A 17,625-nucleotide genomic window follows, 5' to 3' on the forward strand; every position below is an offset into this window, starting at 1 on the left:
TTATTATTGTCCTCCATTTTGCCAGTTGGATAGATGGCAAAGGTGATTTTTTTTTTTTTGCTGATGTTATTTTTGAAGATTGTATAATTTTTTCATATTCACTCAGTATAGAAGAGCAGCTCTTACTCTGTCTCTTTTATTACAGAAGGATGTCTTTTTTTAAACCCTTACCCTAACCTTCACCCTACTATGATTATCTCATGGTTGTCATGGTTCACTTCCTGGTGCAAAGGGCATGAGACTACCATGATTATTTAGGGGGTGGTTGTGGTGATTCACTTCCTGGTGCAAAGGTCAAGAAGACCGCCATGATTATATGGTGTTGTCATGATTCACTTCATGGTGCTGAGGAGAGTCCTGATTTCCTGTAGGAACTGGATAAAATCAGGATTCTGTTAGCAAATGAGAAGCTGGAGGTTGGCTCTTGGGAGGTGCTCATGGTGTAGCTCAGGTCACGTGTGAATTACTTCTTTGTTGGTTGACTAGTGCCTTATCTTTTATAATGGAGCAAAGGTGCTACACTTTTAAGTAATTTTTATTGAAATAATTTATGATCACTATCAAGACTTGGAAAATACAAAGAGACAGAAGAAAAAAATATCCATGAATCCCACCATCCAGATAACTGTGTTGTTAATTACCATTACTAAGCTTTCCTTACGTTTCCTCGGGTCTTTTTCTTTGCATACTTTTCTATAAATTTGGTAGTTCTGTATATGCTTATGCCAGGCAGTCTTTCCATCTAAATCTATAGCAATAATGTTTTCATATTTTTTTTATAAACTGTGTGCAGTTTCATGCCTGTATGATTTTCCATGGATCTTAGATGAATTTCATTTCTGTTCTAATCTGGGGGTGTAAAGTGGTCCCCATCCCCAGATTGATCAGTAATAATGCCATTGTATGTATCTTAACGTGGGACACTTTTTCAGTTTTCAGGACTGTTTTGAAACTGTTGTGAAATTGTCATGTCAAAGTTCTTGAACATTTTTACTGCCAAATTGTTTTCTACAAGAATTACCCACTTGCACGCCCAATAGTAATGTTTGTAAGTGAGGCTGTCCTGTGCCAATTAATTTGTATCATAAGGAAATGGGTCATCGACCTGTTCTCTTTTGGACCCGTAACAGTTGGAACTTCGTTCAGAATAAACACTAATAAAAGCTTAAATAACTCCAGTGGCCATGGTTCAGCGGTCCCCTGTGGCAGCTTGTTGCAGATTTTAATAGCCCAAGGGGTTTTGATTTCCTTTTCTTTCCCCCTCTGTTATTTTCCTCCCTCCTGGGTTTACAACATGTTTTCCTAGCTACAGTTAAGCCTCAGTACTTCTTGTTCTGTCTTTGTTGATTAATGAGTATAATTGACCCCTGTTGTCTCTATTATATAAGCCACAGCAATTTGTTTTTATGTAGCAGTTATATTCTGAGCTGTCACAAAACTGCCTTACAAAGAGCGAGCTCATTATCAGCCTGAAGGAAAAGAATTTTAAGTGATGAAGTGAATAAAGGTTCCCAAGAGGAGGGAGGAGGAGGAGGAGAGGTTTAGGCTGTTCAGATAGTCAAGGAAATGAAGAGTTTTGGGGGTAGAATCATCCATCATTGTGTGGGCACCCAACAAGTCTTGGTTCTATCTTGAAATCATTAGATTAAAAATGGCTCCCCGTAGAGAGAGTCTGGAAGACTGGATAGAGGGATTGAACATAGGTCTAAGAAACCAGAAAGCACGACATTTGATGGAGTGGGTTGAAGCCCATGGGAAGTTCATGGTTATAAATGTGATTATAGAAAGCCCAGTTCATGCCTCTGTGGGGGGAGTAGAGGTGACTTCCACGTTGGGAAGTTTTATCTGACTATAAAGAATACCCAGGTTTCCATAGTATATCAGAAAATGGGTTGTTATTCACTTATATATATATTTTTTTCCTATATGGCCTCCTCCCCCATGATCTTGATGAAATTTTTGTCAGCTCACAAAAGTTACTAAGCAGCAGAGGCCCAGGGAAGAGACATCGGAATGGAATGAGATCTTGCCCTAAGCGAAGTCAGCTTGCCACAACCCCAAATGAATGGGGTCCTTCTGTTGCAGGATTTATCTTGTCTTCTCCTATTCCGTGGAGAGCTTTTAGGAGGTACCTTGTTTCATAACCTCTCTTTATCTGCCCTGCCACATTTTTCTTATAGGAAAAGAGGAAGGAATTAACCACAGAAGGACGGGAAAAAATCCTAAGTAGCCACGGTAGAATAATGAATAATGGTGGCTCTCAGTTATGAAATGCAATAGCTAGAGGTGCCTTAAAGATCTTCCCTTTGCTTTGTGAATAAGGGAAGTCGGGCACAGAAGGTTCCAGTGGTTCTCACCTTGTCTCACGCAGCTCTGGGGAGAGCTGACTCTCAAATCCCAGATGTCCTCCTTGGATATGTCACATAGATTCTCAGCATTTTGAGCTGTCTTTGGGCAAATTCTTCTGTTCTTACACATTAATGTAAAGATTTGCTGTCCAACAGCTCCAGAGAAGCCATTCCCCAAGTGGAGGTTTTATTAATCGTAAAGAAACTTGCATGATCTTGTTGAAAACATGTTTTGTTGATAAGTGTTCAGAAAAAAGGTGATTTGGTCCCTTCCAGAAACTTCTGATGAGAGGGTCCCTTTTGGAAACCCCTGCCGGAAATCTCCATCTGGCTCTGGAGAGAGGGGTTGGCGGGAAAGACAGGTGGAAAAACTTTCAGAATCTCTTCAAAACTCTCTTCGAAGAATACAGCATCTCAAAACTTGAAGAATTTTAACTCCTTGTTGGAAAGAAATGAGGAGTTGTCAGCCTTAATCGAATGATAGGGATGTCTTAGGAAGAAAGGGGGGGGTTACTTCTGCCACTCATGGTCAGCAGCAGATCAGAGGGCCAAGGGTCAGGCTCTGGGCCAGAGGGCAGCTGCCTTCTTGGTTAACCCCATCTCCATCTTCTAAAGAAACTGGGTAAATTGAGCTTCCCTAATGAAAAGAAAATACTACCTTGTACTTGGGAGTACAAATGGAGGTAGGAGGCAACCGGGATTTTGACTTTCTTCAGTGAAGAATTCCTGGAGTCACTTTGCAGCTGTGGGATTTAGGAACTCCAAGTCCCCATGTTAAGTGAATTTGCAGGTGTAGGATTTACGATGATATGGGGAAGAAAAAATGGGGACTTGGCTCAAAAACATACTTAAGAACTCCCTTGTGGATTTATTTTCCATACGCCTAAACCCATCAAGAGAGAGTGCTCAAGTGAAGGTTATGGAGACATTTTACACGGTTTCGGTTGATCCCAATGGCTTCCACTCCTGTCCTTTGTTCACAGAAAATGCAAATGACACTCACAGGAAAAGGTGTTTCGCTTTCCAGGTTAAACTGTACACCCAGTGCTATGCTTATTTTAAGATTTGGAACTGTTTCCTCTTCCCATGACTTTCCCAAGACCTCCCATGTCTTATCACGGTGGTCTTACTTGTGCCCTTCCTGCCACATGAAATGAATAAAGAATCGGAAAAATCCACCTTGGTAAGATCTGTATTTCATTAAGTATAGTATGTGGGAAGAGCTGTGTCTCGAACCCCCTCCCTCCAGGTCTCCAATGTGCCCCTCCAAATCCTCACCCAGACAGGCCTGACTTTGCTGATTCTCTCCTTCCTTCCTCCTCTGTGGTGCACCCCTAAGGCAGGGCCATTGCTGCCTTCCATGCCTTTCCAGGCTTTCTGGGGAGAACCTCGGCTCCTTGTTCGCTATGTGTCCACCTATTGGTACTCTTTAAAAAACCATCCCCCAAGGTGGTGTTTTCCAGTAAAGTCTCATGGTTTCCACGACGATACCACGAAGCAAGTTCACGTGAACTCAGGATTTACATGGAGGGAGGAGTTCCTGTAGATTTCTACAAACGTGCTGTGTGGGTGTGTGGTGTGTAGTATCCTGGCTCATCTGCTCTCCCCCAAAGCAGTTCGGCCCCCGCCCCCGCGTCCCACCTTGGCCTGGTTTCAGGGCCCCTATTACACTAACGACGGTACACCTTACGTGCATGCTGGACTTCACATGTTCCCACGTTCCCCTCAGAAATCTGACCTGCTATCCAGAAGCAAGGAGGACGTCACCCTCTGGGGCCCTGTCTTGGACCTCTTATTGTTTTAATGAGAGGCCGACTCTAAAGCTGTTCGTTTGCTCTGAGCTTTAGCTTGACGAAGGCTGTTCTGTCTGTGTTTCGCCCCGTGCAGGTTACTCCGGCCAGGACTTCGACTGGGCCGATTATCACAAGCAGCATGGGACAGAAGAAGCCCCTCCCTTCTGCTTCAGAAATGTAAGCAGCTTGGTTCTTGCTACTCCTTCTCTCCCAGAGGATGTCCACCATCAATTTTGTCGGCGGCTTTCTATTCCCTGGGCGAAACTAGAGGGCTGCCGTGGACGGCAGGAGCACAAGGCTTTTGTAGTCCTGGAAAGTCCTCTTTCGGGTTGTGTATCAGGGTGACTCCGGGCCGTAGTCACAGGAGACAGTCCAGGGTGTTCCTGATCGGCACGTGCTTATGACAATGTCTAAGCCTCCCGGGAGCCCTTGGCTTCATCATCCGAAATCTAGTGAGCAGGTAAGGAAAGGGAGGAAGGAGAAGTTCATTCTGCTTCTCAATACGGCAGCTGATACTGGCATGATACAGCATCTACCTTCTGCTGGTGAGAACCAGTCCCTCAGCCACACCTGCCATGAATGAGGCTGAGATGTGCCATGGCCGGGGAATTGTTCCAGCCATGAGTCTGTACTGTAGAGAGGGGAAGACACGTTAGGGTGGCCCTCTGTGCCACCATTGCATGGGTATTTGCTGTGTGGGGCATACTGTGGATAAGCCCATCGATAGGAGATGCTCTGCCCTTGAGCTATATTCCCAGTATGTGATTGTCAACTTCTTTCCTTGGATCACTTCTGTAAGATGCTAGCCCAGCAGTTCTCTGCTGTGCTTACTTTATGCCGCTTCCTGGTTCAAGTCGAGCTGTTGGCTTGATGGCGCATGAAACAGCCCTGTGTGAGTGTGTGTGTGTGTGTGTGTGTGAGTGTGTGTGCACACGTGTGTACTAGTTTAGTTATAGGAGTTGGTCGTATAAAGTAGCTTATAAATTACTGAGCCTTATCAGCCCTAGGAACTACGAAAAGGGATCTGGATTATTATTATTATTTTGAGAATGAGGCATAAATATATAGCCTTGTGTGTTAAACATGCATCCAGTTATGGAAGTTAATTCTTTATGCTAAAAAAAAAAAAAGACTCAATCCTCCAGTTGGGGATAGTGGATAGTACAGAGAGAGAGAGCCCCTAAATCAAAGACCTTTTCTGGGCATGTGCTCCTAGAGCTGCTGATTCCTTGCCACTCCCTTACCCCCCCGCCCCATAATTTGGACTGCGGGGCTCATAGCACACGAGAACTGAGAGGCAGAGGGGTTGGCTTCCTGGAGGAGCTCAGTAGTGAGCATGAACTAGAGGTGGATTTCGAGGAATGAAGTAGGTTGATCGGCGGGCCGGCTCGTACTCACGTACATGGATACACGTCAGTGGAAGAATTGGAAACCAGGGCTCCTGAAATGACCAAAGGGCCTTCCTCCTGGCCGACGCTGCGTTTGCACAAAGGTTCTTCTGCAGCGTGGAAAGCTCCTCGTGGTGAGTTGAGGTGGTAGGACGGGGATGCTGTGTGGGCATGCCACTGTGAGGATAGCCGCGGGTCAGCTCCCAGGGCTGATCAAGTCCCAGAGCGTCTCACTAGACTCTTTACCAGAGTGCCATCTCTTGTCACAGAGTTCTGGCCTCATCACCTTTCACTTAGGATCGTGGACATACTTACCACATCCCCAAAACCCCCTGGAGTTGTGCTTTCTGCCTGACAAAAGAAATACCCCTTCCCTGCCTCTCTAGCCTTGGGAAGGAGGGAAATCCTGCCATGTCCCTTAGTTTTGTACGTAGGGAGTGCTTTCTTCTGTGACAACATGGTTCCACTGCGGCTGCTTTCCACCCATCCTCTGCTCCCGTTCTGCCGGGCAGCTGGCCATGTGCAGTGTCGCCGTGGAGCAAGTAGCCGCATCCCCAGGTGGCCTCTGAGCTTTCAGGATTTAGCTTCCATGATGAAATTGCTCCTAATGAATATGCTGGCGTATTCATTAGGAATGCACTTGTTACAAACATGCCCTCTTTGTTTCTGGCCCTCCGTTTATTTAATCGACAGGGTTGTTATCAGCCTGTTGGCATGTGCATTGCATTACCGATGCTTTGCTGAATTTTGTTAGCTTGCTACAAGTGCTCTTTAATGGAATGCTTATTATGAATTCATTTTTTAATCACACATCTTGTGTGTACGAGAGAAGAGGTGGTGTGGAAGTGGATTTCCCTGGGGACGTTTAACAATCTCCAGGCAGGGCTGAAATGGATTGACACAGCCAAATGCTTAGTAAAATAAACTCACAGGTAACAGTTTTGCTATTGATCTTTATAAATTACCCTCAAGCAGTGAGTTGAAACGAAAATAGGTTATGCGGTTGTCGCTTTCCCTTATTAAGGAGGATAAAATGCATTTTAACTTACTTAGAGGCTTTTCAGGCAGCCTATTGAGTCGTATTATCAAAAAGAAGTTCAATACATAGATGTGGACGGGGCAGGATGACTTGCAGAAAAATAACCCACCTAAAATCTCTGTGTTTCCTATTGCCAAAGAAACATAAAGGAAAAATGCAAATTGCTTTTTCAACATTTGCTGGGTAATTTTGTTCCGGTTACATAAAGATAAAATTGCATTTACAACTTCACCTGCATACAAAGAGTTGTGACTGTGAATAACCTCAGTTTCTCCCCATGGGTCATGCAAGGATGTAGTCTCTGTTATTCACAGGAACCTGTTAATTTCAGTTTATATATTTCAAAATAGATGTTTTCAGTATTGTAATGTCTGATTGAAATGTATAGTAGTGGATGGTTTTGGAAAATTTTATATTTATTTAAAAATAATGCTAGGAGGGAGTTTTGCTTTGAGTATTGGCTGAGTATTTATTGGCTAAATTGACCCTCTGGCAGTTAACTATAGATTCTGGACAGGATACCGAGACAACTACCTTGGGGGTGTGGCGAATGAATAAGAGTGAGCAGATCTGGAGGGGGGCGGGTCGCTGGGAAGGAACACGAAGGGTTGTGTGATTTACGTTTTTTTTCAGACTTTTTTGACAGTTGATGTATGAGGTAACAAAACCAGCAATATAAAAATGACAGTCTTTCTGGCCTGATGAACCAGATAACAGAATTTGGGCAACCGCAACTGTTGGAAAGTGAAAGGAGTCACAGATAAGGAAGAGCCAGGAGAGAGAACCACAGATTCTGTGTATAAATTCTGCTTAAGTCTTTTTGGGTTTCCAGGCAAACTCCAGGCAGCCTAGTTAAGGACAAAAGACTGAGTGGGAGATTGAGCTCCTTCTCAAGAGACCGAGTGTGTAGTTTGAGTCCAAACAAGTTAATTGCTTGCTAAAAGAGAAAAACCAACGCTTTTGGGAAGAACATAACACAATCCAGAGTCTCTGCCATATAACATTTAAAATATCCAGACTTCAGAGTTAATCAGCATATGAAGAAATAGGAAAATTCTCAGTAGAAAAGATAACCAATGGAGACCAAACCCAGCATGATCCAGATGTCAGATTTAGCAGACATGTTATTTTAAAGCTCCCATGAAGACTAAGCTTGGTGTAAAGCAGTGATTCCCAAAGTGTGGTCTTTAGGCCAGCAGCTTCAGCATCACCTGGGAACTTGTTGGAAATACAAATTCTGTGACCTTACCTCAAATCAAATGAATCAAAAACTTTGGAGGAAGGCCCAGCAGTCTGTTTTTTTGTGTGTTGTTTTTGTTGTTGTTGTTATTGTTTAAGATTTTATTTATTTATTTGACAGAGAGAGAGAGAGGGAGAGAGAGCTCACAAGCAGGGAGAGCAGGAGAGGGAGGATGCAGGACTCAATCTCAGGACCCTGGGATCATGACCTCAGCTGAAGGCTTTCACTGAATCCATGGAGCCACCCAGGGGGGCCCCCAGCATTCTGTTTTTAAAAGGTTCTCCAGGTGATTCAGATGTATCCTAAAGTTTGAGAAAAAAAATGTGAATGAGAAGGTAGGAAGTTCCAGAAGAGAAGTAGAAAGTATAAAAAAGAGAAATTCTAGGACTGAAACATATAATACCTAACAAAAGCACATATAATACCTAACAAAAGCAAATTCATCGGAAGGGCTTCCTGGCAGAGTGGAGGTGACAGGGAAGAGAGCTGATGACTTTGAGGATAGAAGTGATCCTATCTGAAGAACTGAGGGAGAAAGAAGATTGGGTGTGGGGAACGAGAACAGAATCTCAGGGACCTGAGGGACTATCATATGTAGTTGGAGACCTAGAAGAAATGGCCACAGAGACTACGGAAGAGAAAATGTTGGAAGAAACAATGGCCAAAAGTTACCAAAGCAGCTGAAAATGCACAGGTTCAGGAATCTCTGTGGGCCCCAAGTAGCATAAATAGGAAGACACCCAGCATAGTCAAACTGCTGATACCCAGACATAAAGAGAAAAGTCTTCAAAGCACCCAGAGAAAAAGTGGTAGATCCCAAATAGAAGAACAGCAGTTTGCATGACAGTGAACTTCACATCAGGGGCAAAGGACAGCAGAAGACAGTGAACCAGTGTTTGTAGAGTACTGAAAGAAATCAACCACCACAGCTAATGCTTCCTGAATGAAGAGAGAAACAGATTCTTCACCAAGGAAGATAGACAAATGACAAAGAAACGTGTGGAAAAAATGCTCCACATTTAATTTAATGCAAATTCAAGTCATGATTAGCAAGCACTGGACATGTGTTAGAATGGTTAAAATTGGACAACTTGCCAATACCAAGTGCTGGGGAGGACGTTTAGCCACTGGAATGCCCCACACTGCTGGTAGGAATGCAATATGATCTATGGAAACTAATTTGGTGGTTTCCCAGAAGGTTAAACATACATTTACCATATGGTCCAGCAATTCCTTATCTAGAGAAATGAAAGCTGCACTCTGGGCTGCATTGTAGTCCCCCAAATTCATACAGTGGAAGTCCTAACCCATAGTACCTCCCAGTGTGACTGTATTTGGAGTTAGAGTTTTCGAAGAGATAATTAAGGTAACATGAGGCATAAGGGGGAGCCTTAATCCAGTAGGACTCGTGTCCATATCAGAAGTGGTAATTAGGACACAGACCACATGCATGGAGGAGAGACTGGAGACAACAGAGCAAGAAGGTGGCTGTCTACAAGCCAAGGAGAGTGTCCTCAGAAGAAGCCAACCCCATGACACCGTGATCTCAGACTTCCAGCCTTTGGAACCGTGAGATAAATTTTTATTGTTAAAGCCACCCAGTGTGTGGTATTTTGTTATGGTCTTCCGAGCAGACTCATAAACTCTGTTCACACAGAAACTTGCACTTGAATGTTTATGGCGGCTTTATTCACAATCACCAGAAATTGGAAACTGCTTGAATGTCCTTCCACTGGTAAATGGATGGACTGTGGCACAGCCCTAGAAACTACTCAGCAGTAAAACAGAATGAACTACCCGTTCATGGAGTAGCATGGATGAATCCCAGATGCATTTTGCTTCAGTGGAAGAAGCAAGACTACACAGTGTATGGATCCATTTAAAGTGATCTCACGGAAAAGGCAATACTCTCGGAAGAGGACACAGGTGCATGGTCCTGAAACTGGGAGCCAGGGAGGGACTGATCACCAAAGGGCCAGTGCAAAGGTGTTTTGGAGGTGAAGGGACTGCTGTGCCTGTTGATAGAGGTTATCGGTGCGGGACTCTATACGCGTTTATCTAACAGCCCGAACCCTCACGGAACAGGGCACCAAAAGAGTGTAAATTTTTTAAAAAGTGAATTTAGAAAATAAAAGGAAGTCAAAGCCACAACTTAAAATAAATACGGTTTCAGATAAAACTGTGGGATGTCACCACCAGCTGACCTACACTAAAAACAGCGCCCAAGAATGTTCTTCGGGCTAAAGGAAATGATGCCAGATGGAGACTCAGGCCGCCTCCTTGCACCCACGAATGTGCCCAGGCCTGCTGCGATCGAGGAATACAGGGAAGGAGAAATGTGCGCCTCAGTGATGGCGTAGAAGTAAGGGCGCATAAGGGGCTGGGCAGAGAACGGATTCATCATCTCCTTCAACAGACATCTGTAGGCACCTGCGGTGTGCCCGCAGAGCTCTCATTCTGGGATGCAGATGAGGTCATGGTTCTTTTCCGACCAACTGTGGCAACCCTGTTTGATGGATGAGCTCTGCGTGCCTGTGTGCGCCTGCGCGAGCCTGTGCGCATGCGTGGGTCTGTGTGCAGCCGCGCGTGTCTGTGTGCGCCTGCGCGTGCCTCTGTGAGTGCATCCCTGCTTGGCCCGCGGGCCCCTCTGCTGCTGCTCCTGCTCGCTGTGCCCTGGCTCAGTGTCCCATCTCTCTCTCTTTCAGACCACGTTTAGTCGGGGTTTCACGAAGAACATGAAGCTCGAAGCCGTCAACCCCAGGAACCCAGGAGAGCTCTGCGTGGCCTCTGTTGTCAGCGTGAAGGGGAGGCTGATGTGGCTTCACCTGGAAGGTACGCTGGCTCCGCCCCCGCCCTGGGGAACCTAGGGTCCGCCTGGAAGTGGCGAGGTACACACGGTGCTTCTCAGAAGGAACCCCTCTGCTTTCCTTTTGCTTAAACAGATCCTAAATTATTCAGGAATCCTAAGCAAGTGAAACTAATCAAATATAAACTTGTTCAGAGGCTCTCATCTTAACTAATAATTTCATGAAATGAGATGCTGGTGTGATAATCATGTTTGGAACACAGTGGTCTTTTTACATCTATGATTATAAAAGCTAATGTCACAATTAAATTAACACGAGTCATTAAAAGTGGTATTTGAGGTTATTATGAGGATATAATTATATATTTGCATTTTAATATGAATAATACCCTTTACTTTGGTTCCTTTCACAGATGTTTAATATTACCTTGAAATAGTCACTGGAGATGAGCTTTCTCCCCAAATATAATAATACACAAGATTTGTTTGTTTGATGTTTGATGTTTAAACTGTTTCTCATAGTTCCTTTTTTTTATAACTCTGCAGATAATTCAGAAAACATTATGCTTTATAAGCGGAACCATGATCAGATTTTAGATTGAGATAGAACACTGGTTTTTTATAGGTTATATTTTAAATGAGAAGGAATTAAGTCTGATCTGTAAGGTTTTCCCATTTTTTCCGTGCTCTAAATTTTGGGGGTTTGTTGTTTGTTTGTTTGTTTTTATTTTCCTGGCATTCACAAGTTATTTTAAATGTATATGAAAAAAAAAGACTAGTTATGAATAATAAAGTTTGCTCTCTTGGCCCGTATCTCAGCCATCATGCCAGGCTCCTACCACCACTGGTATGAAAATTTGCAAGGTCGTAGAACTGGTGCTAATCTCGTCATTTTGTCTCTTTAGTAAGCAAGTCTAAGAAGCACCAGAATTCTGAGGCTGATGATCTCGATCTCAGAAATATTGTAGTCCAAGTGAGCGGGAAGGGTAGTGATTGTATGTGAACATTATCTGTCTCATTAATTCCTAGAAAAGTAGTTTAAAACATACTGTGGTTTAGGGTTTCAAAATCAATGTGCAATAAAAGGAAATTCTCCAAAAGTTGATTGCTTGGGGGATTTTCAGGTAAAATGGCTTGTAGGTGGAATTAGCCAAAAAGTAGACACAGGTATGATGGTGATATTTCTGTAGCTACAGGAATAACACATGACCTTATTTTCACTACTATATGTAAAGTTGAGTCAACTGCTGTAGGAAAAATAAGATTCCTCCTGTGATTTCCAGTCCCTACATTAAACCTGCTTGCCGAATACTGTGCTAAGCCACATTGCGAGATTGGGGTCTTACTCGCATTATTAATTGAAAAACAAAAATGGCAGAGTTCACAGCCCATGTTTCACGTTATGATGTAGCGTATTACTGTTAAAGTTCTTTGGCAGTCATTATTTATTTAGCAGTTTTTATTTCCAGAGTGCTTTACAGCTGTTAATTACCTAACACAGGCAACAGTGAGAGAGTCCTGATTTTTATAGATGGAGAAACAACGCTAGCTAAGCTGTGAAGATATGCCTGGGGTCAGTTTCCTTGTCCTCGACATCTTTGTTGGTTAATTCATCAGACCTCACAGCTTTCCAGTTCTTAAAAAGAATGAGAAGCAGCAACATTTAGCCTATATTGAACATTTTTGACAGCCTTTTCTCCTTATTACTGTTTTTCTTTGGATAGAAATTTCTGTTTTTATAGCGAGGAAACGTGAGGCAGCTCCCATTGGCTCTTATTCTCCAGAGCGCTTTCTTATCCTGTAGCAGTGAAATCACCATTCGGGAGCAGATCAGAAAATAGATTGTCCATTTTTTTTCCAGGCTGACACACTGAAAAAAGAAAATCTTTTTTTTAATAAACAATTTGTTGCATATTATTTCCCGTAGTCCCTGGTCAGAATCACGTGTTTGATCAAAAAAGTAAAATGCCATTTTGTCTGTTTTTCTTGCTTGAATTTGTTCTGTTTAGGATTTTCCTGAATATCACTTTTAAAGTCACAGTGAGCTTGGTGACCCTCACTTCTCATTGTTTCACAGTTTTATGTATATAGTATTTTCTGTCTTCAGTCCTGGGAAGAAATGCTAGAGAGTCACCATGGTAGCTGTGTGGTGGTTAAATTATTTTTATGATGATGGGGCTTCTGATTATAGACCATTTATTTACTTGACACTGTAAATGTAGGAAGTACTTTATAACAATTTATTAGTTATTTTTATGCATTCAATTGATTTGAAGTAGTTTCAACACGTGGCTAATTGACCACTTTTAGGTAATTAAAATGATCATTTTTAATCTCCTAGTTGACTTCTCTTGAAGTCAGTTCTTTAAGTGTCTATAAAAGAGCTGATGTCAAGGAGCAGGCCATGAATGAAATACAGGAGTTGGAGGTGGTACTATTTTAGACGCATATTTAAAAAGAATTGCAAGCTCTCACCACTGATGGGTGGCAAGTGCAATTTATGATGATGGGGTTTTTGTGTTTGAGAGAGGACGTTTTAGTGCTTTCTCTTCTGTGTTAATACTCTGCTTCAGGTGATTTGATCTATAACTATAAGCGTTGGCCATGTAGCATGAGTTGCTCTCAGTGGTGATGCTCCCAGCCTTGCAGCCCCACGCTCCTGTGTCTGCATCCCCACACGCCGCGCCACTTCATGTGCCTTCCAGATCTTTGTCTCCGGGGATAGGATGTGGGTCTCCCACCCATCCTCAGGGCACCCCCGCTCCCTTCTACCCATCCTCAGGGCACCCCCGCTCCCTTCCACCGGTCCTCAGGGCGCCCCCTCTTCCTTCCACCCGTCCTCAGGGCACCCCCCTCCCCCTTCTACCCATCCTGAGGACGCACCCTGCTCCCTTCCACCAGTCCTCAGGGCACCCCCTCTCCCTTCCACCCGTCCTCAGGGCACCCCCGCTCCCTTCCACCCATCCTGAGGACGCACCCCACTCCCTTCCACCGGTCCTCAGGGCGCCCCCCTCTCCCTTCCACCCGTCCTCAGGGCACCCCCATCCCCCTTCCACCCATCCTCAGGGCGCCCCGCTCTCCCTTCCACTCATCTTCATGCACCCCTGTACCCTTCCACCTGTCCTCAGGGTCCCCCGCCTTCTACCCGTCTTCACGACACTCCCACTCCCTGCTCCCTTCCTAAGAGGGCTTACATCTTTGCCTTCCTTCGCTTCTATTACTTTTTATTTATTTTTTTTATTCTTTTTTTTTATTACTTTTATTCTTCTGGCTGAGGCAGAAATTCCTCCTATGCCATAAAAGGGATGGTGACCAGCAGGCTTCATTTCTGCAGAATTATTTAACTCTTTTAGGCGATGCCGCTACAGAAATTTTTGAAGAGAGCTCTGGAAGGGGATACCAAAACCTGGTTTGCCATTGGGAGCGCTCTTACTTGTGAAAAGGGGCAGGGGACTCTCAGTAGGCCTTCTTGTGCTTTGCACGTGGGGAGGGAATGATGCCCTGTAGGAGTTTTTACCCACTGCTTTCGGTTCTGTTTATTATTAAAACAAACATGCAGAGGACCAAAAAAACAAAGGTGACTGAGAATCCGCAGGTCTGTGGAGAGGTATCAAAATCTTTTTTTAAAAAGATTTATTTATTTATTTACTTATTTATTTTTTTGAGAATGGGAATGGGCAGGAGGGGCAGGGGGAGAATCTAAGGCAGACACCCCACTGGGTGGGGAGCCCGTTACGGGCTCGATCTCATGACCCTGGGATCATGACCTGAACTAAAACCCAAGAGTCTTCTGCTTAATGGACCGCACCACCCGGTGCCCCAAGAAATCTTAAGAACAGGGAGCTTTAGTCAAACCCAAATTAGGTTATTACCAACGTTTCCTGGTCTTTATTTTTTGCTACTGTCTGAAATCTGGAGAAAATAAAACCTTTCCACACTCAGTCCTGGAGAAACCCGCTGTGTCAGCGTCAGTCTGTGAGGCTGCTGTGAATGGCCTTGGGCAGTAGCTTTCTAGAGTTCCGGAATCCCAGGTTGTAGCTGCTGGCTTCACGTCACACGTTGACAAGCACAGGACATGCCGGGCCGCGTGTCTGTGCGCCCCGGTTGCCGCCGCCAAGGGCTGTTCGGAGCAGCCTGCGGGCTCTTGGAGCCGGAGCCTCACGTAGAATTTCAGTAGAGGTATTTAAGCACAGGATGCAGATTGAGTTCTCCTTCTCCCCTCCTGAGAAATGCACGCATTTTGGAATGGTCCAGTGAGCTTTCCTGATTTATCTGATTCTCTCTTGGCTCCTTGGCTGTGGCGAGGGAGGCCTGCCTCTGCTGTTTTCCGTCCTCCACTTGCTCTAAGTGTTAGGCCAGCGTCCAGAGCCAGGGCACCGGGGTTGTTAGTGACAGCGGGAAGGTGCAAACCCTTCACTTTCCACACGAGCCCGTTTGCTGCACATCCGGTTTCCCTGTCCTAGTGCTTCTGATTCTAAGTCACTCTGCTTTGTATCTTCTGGAGAGTAAACACCCAGCTGCCTGCCGTGGGGAGGGAATGATGCCCCGTAGGTGTTCTTACCCACTGCTTTCGGTTCTGTTTATTATTAAAACACAAACATGCAGAGGACCAGCACAGTCAGCGAGGGAGGGAGTGGTCTAACTGCTTCTTGGGGACACTTGGGATCAGCCGCCTTTCCTCTGCTCCAGACCAGCCCGCCGTTGCCTCTCAAAGCCTCCCTGTCTGTCTGCCACATCCCTGCTTAGGGCCTCGAGGCTGGATCGTCTGGCTTCTTGCCTTCCTTGTCCTCTAGCTTTGTAGAGCTCCGATGAGTGAGTGAGTGAGCATGTGGGCAAATCGAGTGCATGAGGTAACGTGCTAAGTAAGGCTAAGGAGGTTTCTTGCCCGAGCCCCTCGGTGGCAAAGTTGATTCCGTGAGGCATAGAGATGAGGGCCCAAGCCGGGTGGCCGTGAAGACATAGTTAATGGAGGGATTAGGCCGTTCCTGTAACAGATTCCTGGAAAATTCAGTCTGTTTTGGACAAGTGATCTTACCAGAACTGAGAATGTGCTGAAATTCCTAGAATGGTCCCAGTTCCACAACGGCTGTTTACATTAGTGATGAGAGAGGGCCATTTGAGAATCCGGTGTAGGTGACTGACACTCAGGAAAAAGCACCCGCACATGTATGCAGTTTTTGGTGACGTTCAGAGCATCCACAGAGCCTCTCAAAACCGTTCTTGGACGGGCCTCCTTGGAATTCATGTACCCCAGATTGGAACCCCTGTAGGAGACATTCTATCAGTTTCGTGTCGTCTACTGTGTGGCTTCTAGCCACGGGTGGCTCCTTTGTTTTAAGTTAAATGGAATCATAATTTTGGTTCCTGCGTTGGGCTGTCTGTGGTCATGCACTGTCACGTGAGGCTGGAGGCTGCTGTTTGGGGCAGCTCCTGGACGTCCACCTCCTTACAGAAGGTTCTTTTGGGCAGCACTAGTTCCAGATGCTCCGCTTGAGGAAGAAGTGAGCCCCTTAGGCCTGTTGAGGCTCAGAACTCAGATTTTCTTGGGGTGTGGGAGCAGTAACATGCAGTGTCCTCTGATCAGTAGCTCAATGCCAGGCTGTACATTTCATTTACCATCCAGGGGAGTGAGGTTTTAGGACTCAGAGAACTTAGAAACAAGATGGAGAGTCTCTCTGCTCCGGGGTCAGCCAAGAAGCACGGTGTTTCCAGCAGGACGGGATTGTGCCGGGAAGCAAGGTCCCTCCATGATCACCGAGCAGGTTCTTCTTCTCAAGGACGTGGTGGCATCCCCCAAGGGCAGGAAGCTTTAGTTGCTGGTCTGCTGTGGGCTTCAGCCACGAAGCATGTCGAGGGTACAGTGGCACCGCTGCCGCAGCTCTGGCCACCCTTAAAGCTTAAGGACAGAAAGGGAAGTATTGAGTCTGTTGCAGATTTCACGGCCTCGCTTGCTGGCGGTGAGAACCACAGGAAGATCACCCCTGCCTCCTGCTATCCTCCCACGGGTAGAAAACTGTCAGGGGAGCTTGCTTTGTCCCTGGGATCTAGTGCGCAGGAGAGGCTGGGAGCTCCGTGTCTCAGATCTCCATCCGCTGTTGGCCATAACCAGCTTTTCCCTTTGCCTGCCTGGTCACGAGAGAATCTGGTTCTGCGGCAAACAGAATATACGAGGTCTTCGATCAGCTGCTGCTGTGACGGAAGCGTATTCCTCTCACGGAGGTAGCTGCTAAACCTTTCATCACTTCGACACAAAGTAACGATGCCAGACACGCCTTGTTAACTCCGCTCCCATTCGGGCCAGCATCCGAGTGTCCACGTGAGCATCTGCATGTCCGCGCATCCGCGGGGAGACTGTGCATTTGCGTGGATGACTGGCCCCCCCCCAGGACCGATGTCCTGCCCTTTCTATGACTAGTGATTACTTTCCTGCCTCCAGTCCTCCTCACACCCCGTCTTCTGTTCCTCTTGCTAAGGAGTTTGATACTTATTCTCCATCTCTGGCTTTGGTTGGTTGTTTTTGTTTTTTTCCTTATGATGCTTTTTCTACCTGAGTTTCCCCACCGTCACTGATAATTCTCCATCTGTAGGTTGTCCCCGTCCCTTTTTCTCTTTGCAGCATTCAAACCGTATTGACCCCTCCTTCAAAGCCTCCCCTCCATCTCTTTTCCAGAATACTGCACCAGGCACAGACTCTTCGATGAGCATTCCTGGCTTTACTTTGTTCAGCTTCCCTCACGTAAAGGTCAGAGCTCTTTGAAGTGCTTTTCTTCCCCAGTGCCTGTGCAATCTTGTATCTCTGTGGCTTTGGGAGCCGTTCTGTGCTGACAACTCCAGCACTCATGGCAGACCCCCCCACCAGTCCTAGTTTTAGTTGCCGGCACAGTGTCCCCCAGCCAGATGTCAGTTGTTACCCCAACATTTGCTCTGCTTGAGTTTCCCCTCAGACCCGCGTGAGAAACCCAGAGACCATTCAAGCCAGTGCATGGCTGCCCATGGCCCGCCACTGTGACC

General features: G+C 45.6%; 1 protein-coding gene across 1 annotated transcript in view; it reads left to right on the forward strand.

The window, feature by feature from the left end:
- Positions 1–17,625, forward strand: part of SFMBT2 (Scm like with four mbt domains 2) — a 219,976-nt gene that overhangs the window by 152,738 nt on the left and 49,613 nt on the right. The window contains exons 10-11 of the mRNA XM_032881633.1: positions 4,236–4,318; positions 10,514–10,640. Of these exons, the coding sequence (XP_032737524.1) occupies positions 4,236–4,318; positions 10,514–10,640 (210 nt within the window). The remainder of the gene's footprint in view (positions 1–4,235; positions 4,319–10,513; positions 10,641–17,625) is intronic.

Source organism: Lontra canadensis, unplaced genomic scaffold, assembly GCF_010015895.1.
Source record: "Lontra canadensis isolate GAN:19392208 unplaced genomic scaffold, GSC_riverotter_1.0 scaffold76, whole genome shotgun sequence".
NCBI classification, from domain to species: domain Eukaryota; kingdom Metazoa; phylum Chordata; class Mammalia; order Carnivora; family Mustelidae; genus Lontra; species Lontra canadensis.